At 42.5% G+C, this 20,226-nt stretch overlaps 1 protein-coding gene across 2 annotated transcripts in view; it reads left to right on the top strand.

The window, feature by feature from the left end:
- LOC137451094 (follistatin-related protein 4-like) overlaps positions 1-20,226 on the top strand; it is a 292,081-nt gene that overhangs the window by 257,005 nt on the left and 14,850 nt on the right. Inside the window, exons 8-12 of one of the 2 annotated variants that reach the window (XM_068158266.1) lie at positions 1,216-1,336; positions 11,028-11,189; positions 12,477-12,611; positions 14,234-14,260; positions 19,040-19,158. In XM_068158266.1, the coding sequence (XP_068014367.1) occupies positions 1,216-1,336; positions 11,028-11,189; positions 12,477-12,611; positions 14,234-14,260; positions 19,040-19,158 (564 nt within the window). The remainder of the gene's footprint in view (positions 1-1,215; positions 1,337-11,027; positions 11,190-12,476; positions 12,612-14,233; positions 14,261-19,039; positions 19,159-20,226) is intronic. The other variant, XM_068158275.1, reaches the window with a different exon arrangement.

Here is a 20,226-nt window from a genome sequence, read left to right as displayed (position 1 = left end):
ACCTCTGTGTATGGATTCCCTCCCTGCCATTCACCCTGATAGGTTCAATCAAGTTGTGCTGGAAGACCCTGGCTGTGAGTTTTCACCTCCTGACTGCCCTACAGTGCTGCATGTCCAGTTTTACTGCTGGTGGCCTTGCTGGACAAGGCTGGCAGGAGGCATGGCTTTGTGGAGGGGTTTTTTCCTCCACAGCTGGCTGTCTACTTCTACATTGGAAATCTGAAACAAAATCCTTGGGTTTTCATGAGCAGAACAACTCACCTTGTCGCACTTGGATATGTGCCACCCTGAGTGTACATTGAATCTTACCATAGTTCTGCAAAGAGTTTAGTTTAGCTTGCTTCATGCATGGAGCTAATTAAAGAAAAACCATTCTTTGAGTTCATAAACTGTTTTTTTAATATGCATCCTTCTGGGTTTGCATAGAAGTACAAACATTCTGGAGCTGCAGAAGTCTGAATGTTAACAGAATAGCAAGAGAAGCTGCTTTGTGCACCTATCAGTGCTATGGGTCTGTTAAGTACAATTTGAAATCAATTCCTAAGCAGGCCACATGCACAGCATATTCGAGTACCAAAATCTCTCTAAGTCCTGTTCTTCCCACCTATAATCAAAAATTGAAGTAATGCAAGAGCAGATGTGGGAAGATGAAGGAAGATACTTGTCAAGCAGTTACAGATCAAAAGAGGTTTCTTTGAGAAAAAGCTTTTTGTCTTCTTCCTTGTCTCCTGCCTTGGATATTGTCTGAGATAAGTGACAAACAGTTTCAGTTTTTTTCCCATCAAGTCTGAAGGTTAGAGTGCATTTTCTGAGAGCTGGGTTAGATAAAAGAAGCCATCACCCACCCAGAAGTTAGCATTTTATTCATCTGAGTGTAACAGATAGATATTAAATTCCCCCATAAATTAAACAGCTGGAAATTGCCATCTTATATATATATATATATATATGTGCAAAGAGCACCTTGTTAGCAACCAGCACAAAAGTTCCTGTTCTCAGACAAGTTGCTTTGCTTTAGTCTCCAATTGCTGCTCATTTTCTCCCTGCACGTTGATTTATGCACTTTAAAACTGACTGTTCACAATTCCAGCTGTGTTCCCAAGCTGTACTGCTCTCAGAACCACTGGGCAGGTTGCCTCCCTTCATGTGGTGAGTGTTTAAAAGGATTCTTTGCTAACTAATAAGGCACCTTTCTTGTCTTTTTGTTGCATACAGGATTTTGGAGAAGATGATTCCCTCTACATCACCAAGGTAACAACTATTCACATGGGCAATTACACCTGTCATGCCTATGGCTATGAAGAGCTGTATCAGACCCACATCCTTCAGGTGAATGGTTAGTAAATGACATGTGTGACAATCCATGTAAAAACCTTCCTGTAAGCAATGCTGTGTGTCCATCTCTTTTGCACAGAGATGTGAAAAGCCACACACCAAAGTGTCTCTGTATGGGTGCATATAAGGGGTGGAGGTTATTAGGATAGGGCTGGGCTCTTGGTGGTGGCTGAGGAGCAATGAGTACAAACTAGAACGCAAGAGGTTTCATTTGATCTTAAGGAGAAACTTGTTGCTGTGAGGGTGGTGGAGCACTGCAGCAGGCTGCCCAGAGAGGTTGTGGAGTCTTCTTTCTCTGGAGAGATTCTGAACTCACCTGGACATGTTCCCCTGCAACCTGATCTAAGTGAACTTGTGTCAGCAAGGGGTTGGACTGGATGGTCTCCAGAGGTAAGCTCCAACCTCTACCATTCTGTGATTCTATGATTCACTGAATCATAGAGTATGATTCACAGATGCATAGAACCATAGAATTCCTAGAATTGTAAAATGGTTTGGGTTGGAAGGGACTTTAAAGATCTAGTTCCAACCCTCCCACCATGGACAGGGAAATCTTCCACTGGACCATACTGAGTGAAAATGGAGCTCAGGGTTTGCTCACTCATTCCATCACACAGGCAACCAAAAAGGAAGGGACTCAAGAAAGAATGTGTAAAATTACATGGGCTTTGGCAAGTATCCTAACTGGAGAACAAGCTGTCAGCACCATTTCCATCCAGTTAAAAGCAGTGTTTCAAAGCATCTCTTAGACTGGTTACTACTACTTTTGTCAACAGAAATCTCGCTTCAATAATGTCTTCCTTCAGGAAATCATATCTGTTGCATGAAATAGCCACAGGTATTTAAATAAATAGAGCAGAGTGTTTCCAAAGGCAGCAGGCAGCTCCCCCACTCCCAGCTGCATATCAGATTATTACCCAGTTGTAGTCCACTCTGTTTGCTGAGGGCTCTTTATACTGGATGAGGATATGACCTACTGGTTTGCAAAATGAGGGCAAACCGTTTTACAGGTGAGAGAATCAGATGGGCCACACTCCAGCCTTCTCATTCACCTCTGTCCTCTGGACCACATTTGCACCTGGTGGAACTTATATTCAGGCGTTTGCTATCTTTCTTCTGACCTCAAACTCAGTCAGCTGGATGTAGTTCAAAATTGCATTAACTTAAACTGGCATTTCATGGAGGAATGAGCCCATGGAGCATCCACCTCTTCAGCAGCAAATTGTCCAGCTTTAAATTGACCATATTTACACATGCTAATATCACCAGCACTATCTCCAGACTAGGGAACAGGGTAACACATTGCTCGCTATGGGCAGATTATGATATACTCTGCTCTGAAAATATTTAGGTTTACAGGCAAATTCCTTCATTTTATTACAGGGGATCTATTATCATGGAATCATAGAATTGTTTTGATCAGAAAATATTTTTTAAAATCATCAAGTCCAACCATTATTCAGCTACCAATTCTGGTGCTAAACCATGTTCCTCAGCACCACATCTACACATCTTTTCAGTCCCTCCAGTGGGAATTCAACCACCTCCCCAGGGAGCCTGTTCCAGTGGTTGAGAATTCTTCCAGTGGAGAAATTTCTACTAATAGCCAACTTAATCTTCCTCTGGTGCAACTTAAGGCCATTTCCTCTTGTCCCGTCACTTGTTACTAGGGAGAAGAGACCAACCCCCACCTAACTCCAGCCTCCTTTCAGGGAATTGTAGGCAGCAATGGAGGCTTCTCTCAGCCTTCTTTTCTCCAGGCTGAACTACCCCAGTTCCCTCAGCTGCCCCTCACCAGACCTGTTCTCCAGACCCTTCACCAGCTTTGATGCCCTTCTCTGGACGTGCTTCAGCCACTCAATGTCCTTCTTGGAGCGAGGGGCACAAAACTGAGCCCAGTACTCAAGATGCAGCCTCACCAGTATTGTGTACAGAGGGAAAATCACTTCCCTAGCCCTGCTGCTCACATGACTGTTGATATAGCCAGGATGCTGTTGGCCTTCTTGGCCACCTGGGCACACGTTGGCTCATGTTTCAAAGTGTTATAAGGAAAATGAGTGTTTAGTTCTCTCTCTTGATTCACACCAACCTCTACAAACAAGAGCTTTCAGCTGGCAAGAGCAGATCACTACATGCAGCTGACTGAGGCTGACACAAAGAGAAAGAGTGAAAAGGGAGATTTATGCATTTAGAAGTGCCGTGGTGGATGTGGGGTTTAGGTTTGACTGCAGCTCAGGTCTTCTGGACATGCCTAAGTGCTCCCCACCCGCAGCAAGTACCTGGGGGAGAGCACAAAGCATCCAGCTGATTTGAGGGAAAAGTGACTTAATGTTTCTACATAATAATTTGTCATCTTTTGAGACAGTAAACTGCAAAGTCCCAGCAATGTGGATAACTAGATTGTGTGTGCTGCAGCTGGGAAAATAGGTTTCCTTCCTCAAAGTGCTATTTGTTTGATGAATGGCAGTTGAAAGAAAAGGGAGCTAACAACTTAATCCTGTGTATATTATGTGATATATTATGAGGTCTGAATGGAGTTTAGTTGGCAGACAGCAATGTAGGCTTGATCATCACTGAGAATAGAAGGCCCAAAGGCTTTGAAACTAAACCCAGAATGAAAGCAAAGCGAGAGGGAGTGTGGAGAGGGGGGTGATTTGTTTTGTACTCGTGCCTGCCACTTAGATTTAACTTGTTGTTGAAAGATCCCATTTTCTTTTTAAATGGAAGTTTCACACCACAGCTGTATGTGGTTTTTCTTAGTAATAGAAGAATGTGCAATACACCCTCACTATCAGTGTTGGCTTTTTAATGTTGCTATATAGTCACTAAATACTGTAAAAAATGCCATGTCATAGAATCCCAAAATCCCAACACAGTGGGGGTTGGACGGGACCTCTGGAAACCATCCACTCCAACTCCCTCTGCTAAAGCAAGGGTCACCCACAGCATCTTGCCCAGGATCACAGTATCCATGTGGTTTTGGAATCTCTCCATAGAAGGAGACTCCACAACCTCTCTGAGCAGCCTGCTCCAGCAGACTGCCACACCAAAGAATTTTCTCCTCATCTTCAAATGGAACCTTCTAGGTTTCGGTTTGTGTCCTTTGTCCCTTGCCCTGTTGCTGGGCATCACTGAAAAGAGTCTAGCCCTATCCTCTTGCATCCCACCCTTTAGCTCTTGTTGAGCATTGATCAGATTCCCTCTGGGGCTGCTCTTCTCCAGGCTCAACAGCCCCAAGACTCTCAGCCTTTCCTCCTCACTGTGGGGTTCCAGGGTCCCTCAGCATCTCTGTAGCCTCCAATGGACTCTCTTTAGTTCCCTCTCTTTCCCTGTCTTCTGGTATCAAACCTGACCTGCTAGAAACACTGATGGGTCTTGAAATCTTCATTTTATAGCATCTGATATTCCCCTGTGAGCCATTAGGCTTTGCACAGCTGGGTATATGCAGTTCTTGACATGGCTGGCTGTCTGCAAACAGCACAAAATTTTCTTCTTGCCTGCCTATATCATGATTTCCTGCAGCAACTGATGCTGGGGCTACAGCACTGATGACAAGTCAGCATTGCTTACCTTCACCTGCATGGTGGGGTTCCACCTGCTCAGGAAATCCTTCTTGTTTCCTAGTAACTTAAAGGACAAATTGAGGAATTTCTCTTGACAGGAATAGAGAGAAGAAAGCTGAATTGGGTGAGCATGCCGAGAATCCAAGTGTAGTTGATGGGCTCTGTTCAGCGCTGGGGATTGTCTCTGTCTGTCTATATAAAACTGAAAACTTCATCTTCAGAATGGGAGGGTTTCTGTTGCTTTCTGTGTTGGACTAAAATGATAAGAGAATGTGACAGAACCAAGTCAGCCAGAACTCAGATGTATCTGCTCACCTGCCTCCTCCAGAGAGACACTGATACACTTCTAACATCAAAAACACAAAGCTTTGTTCAATGAAAGCTATCAGAATTGTTTGTTGGTTTTCTTTTTTCTTTTCCTTTTAATAGACAGACGCCCAAATTTCTCTACTGGGAAAGAGTAGGGAGAAAAGAACCAACTGAAAGTAAAAAGGTTTATCCTCAACCCTTCCCAGATTCACTGTTTTCATACAAGCAGATCCAAAGTTTTAGACTGTGTTTCAGTTAATTCAGTGTTTCCAAAGCTGCAGTAGCTCTTCCAGTGTCCTCTAAACCTGGGCCATGGTTCACAGTTCCCAGTGAGGTCCATCAGTCCAGCTTATTAAATATTTCCCTTTTCTTGCCTTTTTCTCCTTAAAAGAATGTGCTGCTAGTTATATGCACTCTCTTTATATACTTTTATTGAACATATTCTCTTTATCTTGCTTCCTCCATTGTCTCTTTTTAGACCATGACACTGGCTTCTAACAGCTCATCAATTAGGTGACAGTCCAAAGAAGAGCAGCAAAGCTGGTGAATGGTCTGGAGGAGCAGCTGAGGGGACTGGGGTTGTTCAGTCTGGAGGAAAGGAGGCTGAGGGGAAACCTTCTGGTTCTTTACAACTCCCTGGAAAGAGGCTGGAGCCAGGTGGGAGGTCAGTCTCTGTTCCCAAGGAACAAGTGACAGGACAAGATGAAAAGAACAAACAACCCCAGTTTCCTCAGCTGCTTCTTGCAAGACCTGTTCTCCAGCCCCTTGACATGGTAGGTTTGGTTTGAGCTCATCAGCCTTAGGATGCACAGCTGTGATAAAATTGAAGTCTGTGCATTTGTACAGCTGGCCCTTAATGTCTTTGGAGAAAAAGAACGTGCTGAACGGCAGCACAAAGCTGAAGAATGCAAAATTCATCTTTCTGGTATCTTTGATCAGGAGAAGCCAAGAACAGCAGGAAAATTATGTTCTCTCTTACCTATGGATATTGCTTGGGGAATGTGTACAGCATGTGCTAACTGTAGGGAGGAAAAGCAATTTGTCACTTTCAAGAGGAAAAAGAGTTGCTGAGGATAAAGGATCTCATAAAATCATAATCAACTATGAAAATTGATAGGTGGAAATCAAGACACTGCTGAGTGTAGGACATCATTTTCCTTGGTCCTTGCACTCTGGAAAACATCAGCATAAATCAGAATATTGTATTCCTTAAAACCAGTGTTTAAAAGCTGTTCAATCCTCAGCCCAATTAGAAGGGTCCAATAGGACACATTTCCCAGTAACAGAGAGATGGTTTAGACACAGATGTTAGGTTAGTGTGGCTTTTCAAGAGAAAAAGTATAATGCTGCAAGATGCTTTCAACTCATAAATGGAAAGATTAAAGCATCTGAAGGACATGATTAATCTATTAATCATCACTAAGCTCTGGAGGATATAGGTCCTATAGCAGCAATGTATGTCTTTGGGGCTTGGCTCCACCATCTGTGCTTTATCACCTGAGCTGGTTTATTGGAATGAATTGGTCTGCTCACAGAGAAGGTGCTGCTCAGTATGCAGTAGAAGGCAATCTACCCCATCTCATACTTGTTTGAATGCCTCTTTTTTCCTCTTTTGCTTAAGATAATAGCATTTTTATATTGCCCTTGGCTGCAGGCACATTAATGGTTAGCAATGATATATATTCACCAAGGGCAATAGCAAAGGATAATCCATATATTCCAAAGTCTTGGAGCTGAAACCTTTGCGAGTGTAAAGTAAAATGTGCTTACTTGGAATGTATTAATTTGTAGCAAGGACAATAAAAATGCATTCTGCAGTTTGCTGTGATCACAAGGCAGTTGCATGCAATAATTTACCTGTGCGATGAATTATGTAAGGCAGGGGAGGAGAAATAAAAAGTTTTAAAATGGAAGGAGCAGGAAAATTATAAGAGAGCAGGAGTGGAGGTGCAACACATATTTTTGTGGGTGAAAACACAGATTCCTTATTAATCACTCTTGAAAAGACACCTTGCTATAATTTCATGTTAAGCTAATTTTCATGCAGAACATTGATTCAGTGTCTAGGACCCCTGAGCTACCTCCTGCAGAATAAATCTTTTGTTCTTCCAGCCCTGCAGTTAAAATATGGGGATTGCTCACATGCAGATTAACATGGGGTGAGGCAAAATGCTGAGAGAGAAAATTCTGCTCTCTGGAGTTGTTCTAGAGAACATGGTCGTTGTGGCAGTAACTGGGAGTGCTAACATGAGTGCCCACAGGAAAACAAAAGTCTGAAGGAGTCCATTATAAGAAAATATCAACTCACACTGGTTCTAGGAGCCTTAAAAAGTGGATGTCTGGGATGGGCTTTGTCTCCTCTAAGAGCTGGTGGGTGAGAAAAAGCCACTAAGCTTGGAGTAAAATGTCTCTGATGCCTTTGTCTGTTTAGGGCATATTAGAGAAGGGTTTGAGTCCAGCAAGGGGATGGCAGGTTGTGCCTGGGGACTTTGAGGTGCTGGAGTGGGTCCAAAGAAGAGCAACGAGGCTGGTGAGGGGTCCAGAGCTTAAGTCTGCTGAGAAACAGCTGGGGGAACTTGGGTTATGCAGACTGAAGAAAAGGAGGCTGAGGGGAGACTTTCTGGCTCTCTGCAACTCCCTGAAAGAAGGCTGGAACCAGGTGGGTGGTGGTCTCTCCTCACAAGGAACAAGCAATAGGACAAGAGGAAATGGCCTCAAGTTGCACCAAGGAAGGTTGAGGTTGGACACAAGGAACAATTTCTTCCCCGAAAGGGCTGTCAAGGCCTGGCACAGACTGCCCAGGGCAGTGGTAGAGTGTCCAGCCCTGTCAGGGTTTCACAGCCATGTAGATGTGGTGCTGGGGGATGTGGTTTAATGTTGACCTGGCATCTTGGAGGTCTTTTCCAACCAAAAAGATTCTGTGATTTTATGACATTAAGTGCTACCTGTCAGCTGATTTTGCCAGGATTTGGGCATCTAACCTCTTTGGGTATTGTGCTTTTTTCCCTATGTATTTGTAGGAGACAAACCACTTCTCATCTCTGAGTCAGAATAAATCACACAGGCTGTCAATGGACCTCAGTTTGTAAATCATTCTAAAAATGTTACCAGTAGCAAGCAAATCATAGGTGAGACAAGCACTGAGTGCAGGACCTTCATAGCATTCTGTCAAAGTGGACAGAAATTACTATCTTTATCCTATCATGCCTGGAAACACTGATTCAGAGAAATTTAAATGAATTTTCTGAGGTGCAGATGGAATGAGAAGCTCCTGACTCTCAGCCTTACTACCCGAATTGCTTGGGCACTGTCTCTTAAATAAACACAGGGATGTCTCTGACAGCTGCCAGCCCTTTCCAACAGCAGATCACTGCCTTTGCTTGCCTTCTGCTTGATCTGGCACCTCCTGAAATCAGGAGGAGCACCAACCCTAACAGTAATGGAAGGAAGATAAGATAAAAAGCTGGTGAATGCTTCTATGGAGAATATGAAAACTCAATTTAATAAAGCAAACCTTGTCTTTTTGCAATCTCTAGGTTAAAAAGCTGTTGTGTGGGTTTTTACTTGCTGCCCTGCAAAGAATAGAATCATGGAATGCACTGGGTTGGAAGGGACCTTTAAAGCTCATCTAGTCCTCCCCATTGTGTGTCTCCAGGGATGGGGCCTCCACCACCTCACTGGGCAGCCTGTTCCAGTATTCCACCACCCTCAGTGAAAAGAACTTCCTCCAATATCTTACAACACATTTTCTTCTCAAGTAAAGGGAATAGAAGATGAGGATATAAATCCACAACATGTCCAGTGCAAAGGTGTAGTTTAAAACCATTCCTTTGTTAGAAGTTCCCATTTCTTTGTCTCTCCAGTTGCCCCTGGCATTTCCTCTCTGATTACACTTGAAAAATCTCTTGCTTTTAAAGCTATAAAAGCAAGGAGTCTTGAGGGCTTTGTGTCGTGGCTGATTTCCTTCCAAGCTGATGACACAGCTCTGGTTAATGCTTGGCAGCTGCTAGGTAAAGCAGAAGTAAAATCCAGCTCTCTCTGGTAAGGCCCATGAAAAAATAGAAATAGCAGGATGGAAAGTGTGTGCTAGTGAATAGAATTATTTAAACTGTCCCCATATGGACAGCTGCAAACACAGATTTCATTTTATTCTAAAGCAACTGTTAAGACAATTTAATTTTGCCAGTCTTGTCACAGAAAAATAGAATTGTTTCAGTTGGAAAAGACCTTTAAGATCTCCAAATCCAACTGGTAACCTAACAGCACCATGGCCACTAAACCATGTCCCCAAGTGCCATGTCCACAGCTTTCTTGAACACCACCAGGGACTGTGACTCCATCACCTCTCTGGGCAGCCTCTTTCAGTGCCTGACCACTCTTGCAGGAAAGAAATTGTTCCTAATCTCCAACCTAAACCTCCCCTGTTGCAGTGTCAGGCCATTTACTCTCATCCTATCACCTGATACTAGGAAGAAGAGCCTAACCCCCACCTCACTGCAACCACCTAATGGCATACTAGATAAAACCACAGTAGGGGATTAGCTACCTTAAACAAGTGATTTCCACTAGAAGTTTGTTGTTAATTCATTCAGACTTTCTTGAAGGAAAAAACACCACAAATGTTTCTCAGTCCTACAGCAGAGGTTGTTCATTTTACTTGAGAAGGAAGTTGAGCACCCACATATCACATCTAGGTTTAACTGTGATCATGGTCTTACAAAGCTTTACACCTTTCAGTGGTTACATCATGAGTCCCAAAATCTTCTCATCTGGTAGAAAAGTTGATCATTTGGTTCTGAAACAGAGCACTCTATGCCCACCCTTCAAATGCCGTCAGTCATGATACAGCACACCTTCACATTCCTGTTTATGTATGTCCCTTCCTTGAGAGGACATCTTCTTTTCTCTTCACCTTGAGGTGAAAGGAAGGAGGGTGCCACTGAGAGTTTTTACTGATGTTGCAGTATTGCCAATTTTCTCTTAAGTTATGTGAGTAAATTTTTAGGAAGTAGCTAATAGGTGATATTAAGCCTTGTTGATTTGAGTAATGAAGGCAACATGATTGAAAATCAATTAACTTGTCTGTAATTGTACTATAATGAGTAGTTCTGCCAATTGAGTGTATTAAATAGTTCAGAGGGGCTTTCCTGAAACAAGGTAAGTCATGTATTGAAAGCCACAGAGAAAAATGGAGGAAGAATTTATAAAGAGAATCCCAGCATGGTTGGGGCTGAAAGGGACCTCTGAAGGTCATCCAATCCAATCTCCCTGCTAAAGAAGGGCACCCACAGCAGCTTGGCCAGGATCATAATGTCCAGGTGGGTTTGGAATCTCTCCAGAGGAGGAGACTCCACAACCTTTCTGGGCATCCTGCTGGAGGGCTCCAGCACCCTCACACCAAAGAGGTTTCTCCATAAATTGAATTGAAACCTGCTGGGTTCAGTTTGTGCCTGTTGCCCCTTGTCCTTTGACTGGGCACCACTGAAAATAATCTGGCCCCATCCTCTTGCTCCTCACCTTTTAGCTCTTGATAAGTGTATAAACAGTTTATTGTTCAGAACAGCAGACAGTGAATGTCCAGGCTATTTCCTGATGGGTACTGAATTAAAATGTTGGATATTCTGCTTCTTCTAATGGGCAAGAATGTCAGTCCCTTCTGTACTAGATTGAGTGAAGGTTTGGAGTTGATACTCAAGTTGCACCAATTCCTTGTTTCCCAGGGAATTTTAAACACCAGTTCCTTGTTTCCCAGGGAATTTAAAGTCACCAGTCCCTCAATTCCCAGGGGAGTTTCAAGCCCCCAATTCCTTGTTTCCACAGTGCCACCGGTGATTCGTGTCTACCCCGAGACGCAGGCGCAGGAGCCCGGTGTGTCGGCCAGCCTGAAATGTCATGCTGAAGGCATCCCTAATCCTCGGATTAGCTGGCTGAAGAACGGCATTGATATCATGCCAAAACTCTCCAAACAACTCACACTGCTAGGTAAGAGCAGAATTCTGATTAATTAAAGTATTGTAGTCAGGGATTAAGGGGGATTATTTTGCACTTTAAACCAGAAGTTCTTGTACTCGCACTAAGCCGCGGTTGTTGGAAATCGTGTTACTAAACCCTCTGGTCTGTCTTCTGATCTTTTTGCCCCCTGTGAATTTCTAGGGAAACACAGTATTGATTGATATCGTGGTAATGGTGTTCTCTTAAAAGACAGGCAGTGGCTGGTTCTCCACTGCCTCTTGGGTATGGCTGTATTAAAGAAGTGAGGTGGGGGTTGGTCTCTTCTCCCTGGTATCAAGTGATAGAATGAAAGGAAATGGCCTCAAGTTGCACAAAGGGAGGTTTATGTTTGATATTAGGAACGATTTCTTTCCTTCAAGAGTGGTCAGGCATTGCAACAGGCATCTCAGGGAGGTGGTAGAGTCACAATCCCTGAAGGTGTTCAAGAACCATGTGGATATGACACTTTGAGACGTGCTTTCATGGACATGGTGATCTTAGGTTGGTGGCTGAGCTCTATGATCTTAGAGGTCTTTTCCTACTGAAACAATCCTATTATTCTATTACTGTTTTGTTCAGGTCTAAGCACTACACAGGATGAAGGTCAGTGGAGAATCAGTCTGTGATTCACCTGTCCTCCCGCCCACCTTTGCAGAGGGAATCAAGCTCTTGACTCCTCTTGGTCCTTGTTCCAATGAGGGTGCATCAGCCACAATGCAAGGCAAAAACATTTCTTGGCAATTTTCTGCATAAAAATATTCAAAAACCTCCCCACCTGCCCCAAAATCTGGCTGTGGTGCATTGCAGCACTCAACCAGGGTTGGCCACACAGGTGCCCCTGTATAGCTGGGTATGATATCTCCAAAGCTTCCAAAGGGCTTACGCAGCAAAGCTGAAAAAGTAAAATTACAGGAGGAACTGTAGAAAGACCCCTCCCAACCCAAAGATTTTGGTGATCTGATGAGAAGCAGTTTGCAAAATGAAAGTTATTTTTCTGTCCACTAAGGCCAAAGCAATTTATTTAACAAGAACAGCTAAATGAAATGTAATTTATCGTTTGCACTTGGGATTGTTCTTTGTTTGTTTGTGGCACAGAGCATGTCTGTGCTAATGGAAAGAAACAAAACATCAGTTCTCATGAGAGTCCCCCAAATACCTCTAGTTATGTTTGGGGAAACTGTGTGTGGTGAAGCCACCCTTTCGTGGCAATGGAAGGTGATTAAGGGCAGGAAAAGCAATTAGCAGCAGTGAGGAACACTGTGGGTGTCTTTCTTACAGCAAATGGAAGCGAGCTTCATATCAGTAGTGTGCGGTATGAAGACACCGGTGCCTACACCTGCATTGCTAAAAATGAAGTGGGAGTGGACGAGGACATATCTTCACTTTTCATAGAAGATTCAGCAAGAAAGACCCGTAAGTTCCTTTCTCCACCCATTTATTTCTTTGAAGAGAGTCTAAATCTGATGGTACAAGTGGAATTCTGTAGTTCAGTCCACTGCATGTGGTGTGTTGGGCTCTTACTCCTAAGGAAATGACAGTTTAGTCTGCACTTTAATCAGAAGGTTATTGACTATTTTGGGAAGGAATCATGTGAGGATGGTAAAATCTCCTCGGTTGGACACTAGAAGAAACTTCTTCACTGAAAGGGATCTCAAACACTGAAACAGGCTCCCCAGAGAGGTGGTTGAATCCACATCCCTGGTGGCCTTTAAGAGCCACAGCGATGTGATGCTGAGGGACAGGGTTTGGCGCCAAACTTGGTGGAGTTAGAGAATGGTTGGACTTGATGGTCTTAATGGTCTTTTCCAACCAAAATGATTCTGTGTGTCAGAAGTGTTCTGGATATGGTACAGGTAACATTTTTACTAAAGGTACAACTTTGTGATAGTTTTAGATAACAAAGAATCCCAAATCTAATATTTCACTGAATTATATGTGGGTTTAGGAAACAAATGTCACTGATTGCTATCCAAGACTTCTTTTAAAGCCAGTTACAAGGTGAAGTTCTCAAATATGTAGATGCTTGAAAAATAGTGACTGGATTCAGTATTTTACCTCTATTTACATCACTAGCTAGCAATATGGGTTTCCCTCAGTGTGAAATTATCTTTTGCTTCCAAGACAAATATTCTCCCAGCCTCCTGTAGGATACAGCAGTGTTATCTTGACCACAGTGTCTCCACAACACAATTAATGGTGGAGGTGACTAGTTTCTCAAGTGGAACAGCTCTCAGAAGCCTGATCCTTCCTAAATTTGCTGTCTTAACTACCTTGAAAACTGCATGGGTAGATGGTGATAGGGAAAGGCTAGGTGTAAAAGGGCTATTTTGCTGCTTTTCCGGCTGTTAATGTAGAGCAAGAATTGAAAAGGAAGTTAGTCATAAGTCTGTGCTCTCATGGAGATTCTTTGGAAAATATATTCTATTCCTCATTAACCAGATTTATGTACTCTTGTTAATATGGGTCATTTTCCCTTGAATTCTTCAGCAAGGGAAATTGCACAGTGTTGAGAAATAATTGGATGTATCTAAAAATGAAATTCAAATGTAGATGCACTTTCAAAGGGGATTGGAACCCTAAAAGAGAATGTACTGACATGAAAATCCAAGAAGGAATGCAGCACAACTTGTGGCTGCTCTAAACTGCAAGTCTCAGGCTTCTGATTGAACCTGGAGAGAAAATCACAGCCTGTCCCATAACTCAAATTGCCTTTGGAAGTAATGTCTTCTCTTTAGTAAGACTTTGGTCTTCTCACAGGCTGGAGTTTGCTTTATTTTAGGGAGGACTTTTCCCATGTCAGTGTTTCAGAATGGTCTCCAGTAGGAGCAAGTGTGTTTAGAACCATCTATCTTTCCTAATAGTTCATTTTAATGACTGTTACAAAGTTTTCACCAATTAGTTCATGTAAACATGAGTGCTAATCCACTGATTTGCTACAATGGAAGTTTTGACATTGTTTTGTTGTGTTTGTTTTGTTTTCTTTTTTTTTCTTTTCCTGGTTGTTTTCTGGCTTCCCCAATTTTCTGATGCTGCAGTTGCAAACATACTGTGGCGAGAGGAAGGTACTGCAGTAAAGTTCTTTTGTGTAGTGATAATGTGCTTGTCTGCTTTAATAACTTCATGATGGGCCATTCTCCACTGACTTGCCACTAACTCTATCAACTTTCACAGTTATCTGATTAAGCACAGACCAGGCATTTAAAAGCTAAACTATTCAAATAAGAAATGTCACTCTCGTAGTACAAATTGTGCCTATAACTTCTCACATTTTCCCCCTATGAAATAATAGATGAACATAAAATGTATAAAAATGAGAATTTTCTATAAACTGCCACCAGTGTGAGCAGCCTGAGCCTTCTCACGCTGCATTAACAAATGTCAGAAGTGCTCCCAAATTACCATAATTGACCAAGTCAGACATAAACTCAATATGCTGCATTTTTAAGCAAGCAATTCAAGCTCTTCCTCCTCAGCAGCACATATTGATGTTTACCAGGTGAGCAACAAAAATTGTCTTCCTGACCGTTAGGCAGAAAAAAACCACCCACAACAGGTTTTGCTTCCCTCAATTCTTTCAATCAATGCAGGGTACAGGTTTCCCCATTTCTCCTTGTTGTAACTGGCAGTTAAGATCTCCAATTTCATCAAATTTATAGTGTGCCCTGCACAAGGTCAGCCTCTGTGTATCCTGGAAGCCAAATAAAATAAAACCCCAAGCCATCCTAAAGAGTGAAATGACTCAAAGATATTATGGAGGTTCCTGAAATGATAATTAATTTGATTTTGTGTGCACTCATGCTGTCACAATTTCCCAAATTCACAGGAAGACACATGGTGCAGAGGCCCAGGGAGCTTCTGAGCAGGTTGCCCATCAGCTTATTTAGGTACATGGTTGCATAAATGGGGAACCTCTCAACTCTGGGCTCCTGGCACTGTGAGCTCACTGGAGGAAGGTCCAGGCATAAAGCAGTTCTTACAGCTACCAGTTGCATATGAGGGAGCTAGGACCTTGGTGTCTTTCCAGCCTTATGGAGAAGGTCTCTGTGACCATACAAAGTCTGGCGGCAGACGTACACAGCAAGAGCAGCTTGCTGGAGGTCATGAGATATTCACAGCCACCTAAGAAAGTTCTCCTGCACTTATTCTCAGTTCCACCTGCCAGTGCCTCTCTACTGCTGATGTTCCTATAAATGGCATTATGGGCACTAAGAATCAGTATTTCCCTTCTGCTCAGAAGTTAAATCTCTAGTGCATTGCATCAGTCCAGCATCAGCTGCATGATGCTATGTGGCTGTTTATATACTTCATCCCTTATGCTCCTTTTTAAAGAAGGTAGTTGGATAAACCTACCAGATGTAGAGCATTTAAAGAACTACTAAGAAGTTGGTTGCAGAAAGTCTTCTTCTAATTCTGCTAAATTATATGGGCTTACAGCTTATCAGTCTTGTACATTTGAAATAAAAGCATGAGCAATGTACAGGGGAAAACATGGGCAAGAAAAGCAGATTTACTATTGATGTCCCTAAGCAATTGGATATATTCAGAGCAGGTTTATTCCACTGCCTCTGCTGTTCTATAGTGTTTGATCAGCACATTCATTCTAGACAACTAATCCATCCAATATGCTTAAGACTGTGAAGTCTTGGCCCAGTGAAAGCTGGAGAAGAGAGGAATTGTATTTGGGGGGGGCTGTATTTTAATGTGTTCTTTCAGTTCCATTAAAATGAAAGTTTATGTGTGAGTAGTGACATCAATAAATGTAGACTTGAGCACCTTTAAAATTATCACATCCTGCTGCCCACAAGGTTGGTAGTAACTGAAGCTGTTGGGGAAATGCCTTGGCAGAATATTATGTAGAACAACTCAAAGTTTTAACGTGAGTAGCTGGTCATTTTAAAAGTCACTCTATCAGTCTCTCCTCAAAACCTTTCAGACCCTTCAGTGGAACCTCCAGAAATAAGTGCACGTAGCATGACCAGCCAGTTAACCATGAACTAAAACCACATGCAATGTTTATTCCATGTACAAACTAGTTCTTAATTTTGCACAGAGAACAACTACAAGTAGCACAAATGTGAGCTAGAGATCTTGGTTTTGTGCCAGTTACTTTCTTTATATCTGCATAAAGGGAGCAAGTCATGCCAGCAGGCACTCATCAGCTACATGAATGTATGCACTTAAAAAGCCTTTTCTTTATCAAATTCCAGTTCTAAAATACTTCTAGGCATTTAGATTAAACTGAGGAAATTTATTCAAGTAGCAGATCAGAGTATTCCACCATGAAAAGTTTGCCCTTTGATCTCCAGGAGGGAAATACAAATGTATGCTCAGATGGAGACTGTCTTCCTCAAATAAAGAAAACTCTTCTTGTCATCAGAGGTCCTCCTGAAGATTTAAAAAAAATAATAAGATGTTAGAATCACCTTCTTCTGAAATGGTTCAGATAAGGACTGTTATGTTTAGGAGACCCTTCCCATTTTTAATGGAGTTTTTGTTATACTAGGAGTTTTTGTTACACAGATGAGGTGTGTTGCCTTTTATAATCAGTTGTTGAACTGGCTGTGTCATCCAACCTGAAATGTCTTCACTTAAAAAGGGGAAAAAGAAACACCACCCCCCGTCATTAGTCCTCCAGCTCCCAGTCTAGTACCTGCCTCACTCATATAAATAACACAACTGAGCAAAATTCCCCATTTGCACCTCTGCACTGCAGTAATATCCAGACTGAGGAGTTGCAGCAATATAATCACGAATGAGTCTGTTTTACCAACATCCATGAGAGTTTTAGAGGTGTGCTCTCATCAGGACTTGGCAAATACTTCATAAGTCACATTAAAACACCTACTTTGTCTAGTAAAAACGCCTGCTTTGTCCAAAAATCAATGTGAAGATTACTCTCTGAAGAAGCATTTAAATTGGTAAACTTTGCCTTTAAAAGGAGAGTGCCTGAATGCTATTAGTTGTTTGCATCATATTTTAACCGGTTAGCAGAAAAATACTCACCTTAGTGTAAAATAAGCTGTGGGACCTGCCAAGTCACTGGCTCTAAACCTGCTGGAGTAAAATTATTATCCAAGCATTTTTACCACTAGTTAAGGACTTAAGTTCTGAAATACACCCTCATTGTAGTAGGATCATCAGACAAAATCACGCTGCTATTGTGCATGAAAATAATAGTAAGCATCTTCTCAATGGTCATAATTTGTTGCCTGCCTGTTTCCACTTCTTAGGATTAAACCCCTTTTCCTCATGACAATATATGCACTCATTCCAGCCAGGGTCAAACTCTGCCCTCTGAGGTCATCACTCAAATCCCACTGGAGCAGGTGGGAGTTGTGTGCGTGCTGCGAGCGCAGATTTTGGTCCGAAGTGCCCCACTGAGATGTTTTCACAATATACTCTTCAAAACAGCCCTTAGTCTGTAGAGATAATGTAGTTCCCTATGGGAGTTTGGAAGCTTTTTCTTTCCTACATGCATGATCTCCTTCACTGTGGCATCACATTTAAGGTTCACGGCTCCTGTACCCACTTGATGCCCTAACTGGGGTATTTCTGTGCTATGGTTTAGAGAGACTCAACATGAACATTGTCAGTACAGCAAACACCATGCCTTGAGTCGTTGCACTCTGAAGCCACTTGTTTTGGCACCCAAAGAGGGGTTTTTAGCACACACACACAAAAACCCTTCTAGCTTTACTAAACATGTTTTATTGTACAAATTTTTCCCAAAATGCATTTATCCAAATTATGGATGCTTCTAGTGTGAAATTGTCTTGTGATGATTTAGACCCTTAAGAGATGTGAGAAGCTTGAGGTGTGAGCAGCATTTAGCTGCCACCACAGTAGCTACTGAGGGAACTGTCATGCTGAACATTGTTCAGATCTGTAGAACCAGGACCTTACTTCTTCATGGGTAAAATGTCATTAATTAGAGCTTACAAATGATCACATCACCACGTGGTTGGCAGATAAGTACACTATCAGCATTACTGGGGGTGACAGTGGTCATTGCAAACACGTCCTGGTGGTGGTATGACACAGATGCAATGATGCTTGGATCTTTCTGACTAGAGCATTGGAGAAGATCCTGAGCATTTCTTAACAATGCTCGTTACTGTGATTGCATGTAGCTGAAGAACAACTAAATTCTCAGCGTTTTGAGGCATTTCTGCATGACAGAAATGGTAAAATACAACCTCCTCACAGCAAAGCAATGCCAGCCAGCCAGTTTTCCAATCTCCTGGAATGCCCCAGTTGGATAAATGAGTGCTATTGCGATGCTAAACTACTCCACATTTGTGAATTACAGTTTGCAAGAGTTCAAAAATGTGTTTGTTTTGGTGGCTATAGTTCATTCACCCCCCTAGTTAGAACAAAATAGAGAATTATTTGTAGTTTTATTCATGGAGCAGATATTAAACACTCCCATTCTGCATCCCAGCTACAAGAATTCAAGACACCTGTAACACGACAACCTTCAGGTTACTTTTCACTGAAGCTCTTTCTCAGTGCTTAAATTATCTTTAATGAAATCACAGAAAAAACAAAGTAATAATCTTAGGGAGCTAAAAATTAAGACCTGGACATAGTTATTTGCCCACAACTGCTGCCACCAAGGCAATGCATTTTTGAATGTGTTTGTACCTCTTCACTCCTTGAAGCCCTTGTTGTGACATGAGATTTGATTTTGTGAATGCACTGACTGCATCCAAATGACCAACTTTTATGTAAGGCAGATGTTGTTTGCTGGGGGAGGAGGGAGAGTTCTTAAAAGAAGCCCTAACAGCTCTGGATACATACCAACTAAAACTCCTACTCCTTTTGCTTTATCCCCCTTCAAGGCTTGAGTGTTGGGAATATGTTCTATGTCTTTTCTGATGATGGGATCACAGTCCTTCAGCCAAACGAATGTGAAATCCGGAGACACATCAGGCCTGAAGAGAGGATTTTCACAAGTTATGTAAGTCCTAAACCCAGCAGCTATAGCTGACAGCTGGGAAACTTTCTCTTAATCTCTTCAAAGGTTGTTACTGCTAAAGGACCCATTTGGCACTGTGATGTTGGAACTTGGTGGGCTTCACGTGGCATCCCTGAGGTATATCATCTTCTTCTCTTGAAAACTGAGGGAGATACAGAAGTCCTAAGACTGATACGGAGGATTACTGACATGCTGCAGAGAATCTGACTGCTTACCCTGTCTAAATGAAGGCAAAGATCACCACTTGTACTCTTTGTGGTACTGTTTCCATATCCATGCTCAGAAGTTGTTAACGGAGCTGTAGGGAGAGACTACAAAAGTCAACAGTAAAGAGGTGCTCACAGCACTCACTGGTGCTAACTGGCCTCTTTCACTGATGGTTTTATAGACAGTAGAGTGGGCTACTTTCTACTCCTCAGAAATAGTTTCCTAGTTTAAACCACAGCAGGGAGGCCAATAGGAATGCATGGGTGATGGTTGTGCCATACTGGTCCTCTGCATCCTCTGCCACTGAATGGGAGATCTGCGTTGTCCTTGTTTTCTCTCTGTCATTTTCTGCCAGCATTGTGTTTACCTAACCCTGGCTGTAGGAAAACACAAGGAAAATTTGTCCAGGTGTCAGTGAACATAAAGCACTGGCTTGGAGGTGGTGGAGCTCAATGTGGCAAGTGGGATAACACTTGCCTGGAGGCCCTGTGAAACCAAGGTTTGCAGTGACATGTGTTGTGTACTCCTGAGTGGTAGCATACACCATGTATACACTCTTGAAACTCAGGTTCTGAGAGACGTCCAGAATTGCTTTTTTAGTCACTTCTTGAATTAGCTTTTATAAAAAGAGCAAGCTGAGAACATGGCTTCTTTCTCAGCCTTGCTTTCAGTCTGGGGAGGACTAAACTGGGAGAATCACTGTCATGAGTCCCAAAGGCTGAGTTAGGCTCTGCTGCCATGGGTCAAGAGCTTCTTATGACTCTGTGTTCAGTATTGTTTAAATCTCAGTAGATTTTGCTTTGATTCTGGGGCTATTTTTTTCCCAGTGGATATACTGCAGTA

The sequence above is a fragment of the Melanerpes formicivorus genome, unplaced genomic scaffold, assembly GCF_026170545.1.
Source record: "Melanerpes formicivorus ecotype bairdi unplaced genomic scaffold, bMelFor1.0.p_v2 SCAF_2, whole genome shotgun sequence".
In the NCBI taxonomy this organism is placed as follows: domain Eukaryota; kingdom Metazoa; phylum Chordata; class Aves; order Piciformes; family Picidae; genus Melanerpes; species Melanerpes formicivorus.
This window is presented reverse-complemented; position numbering and strand designations above follow the sequence as displayed.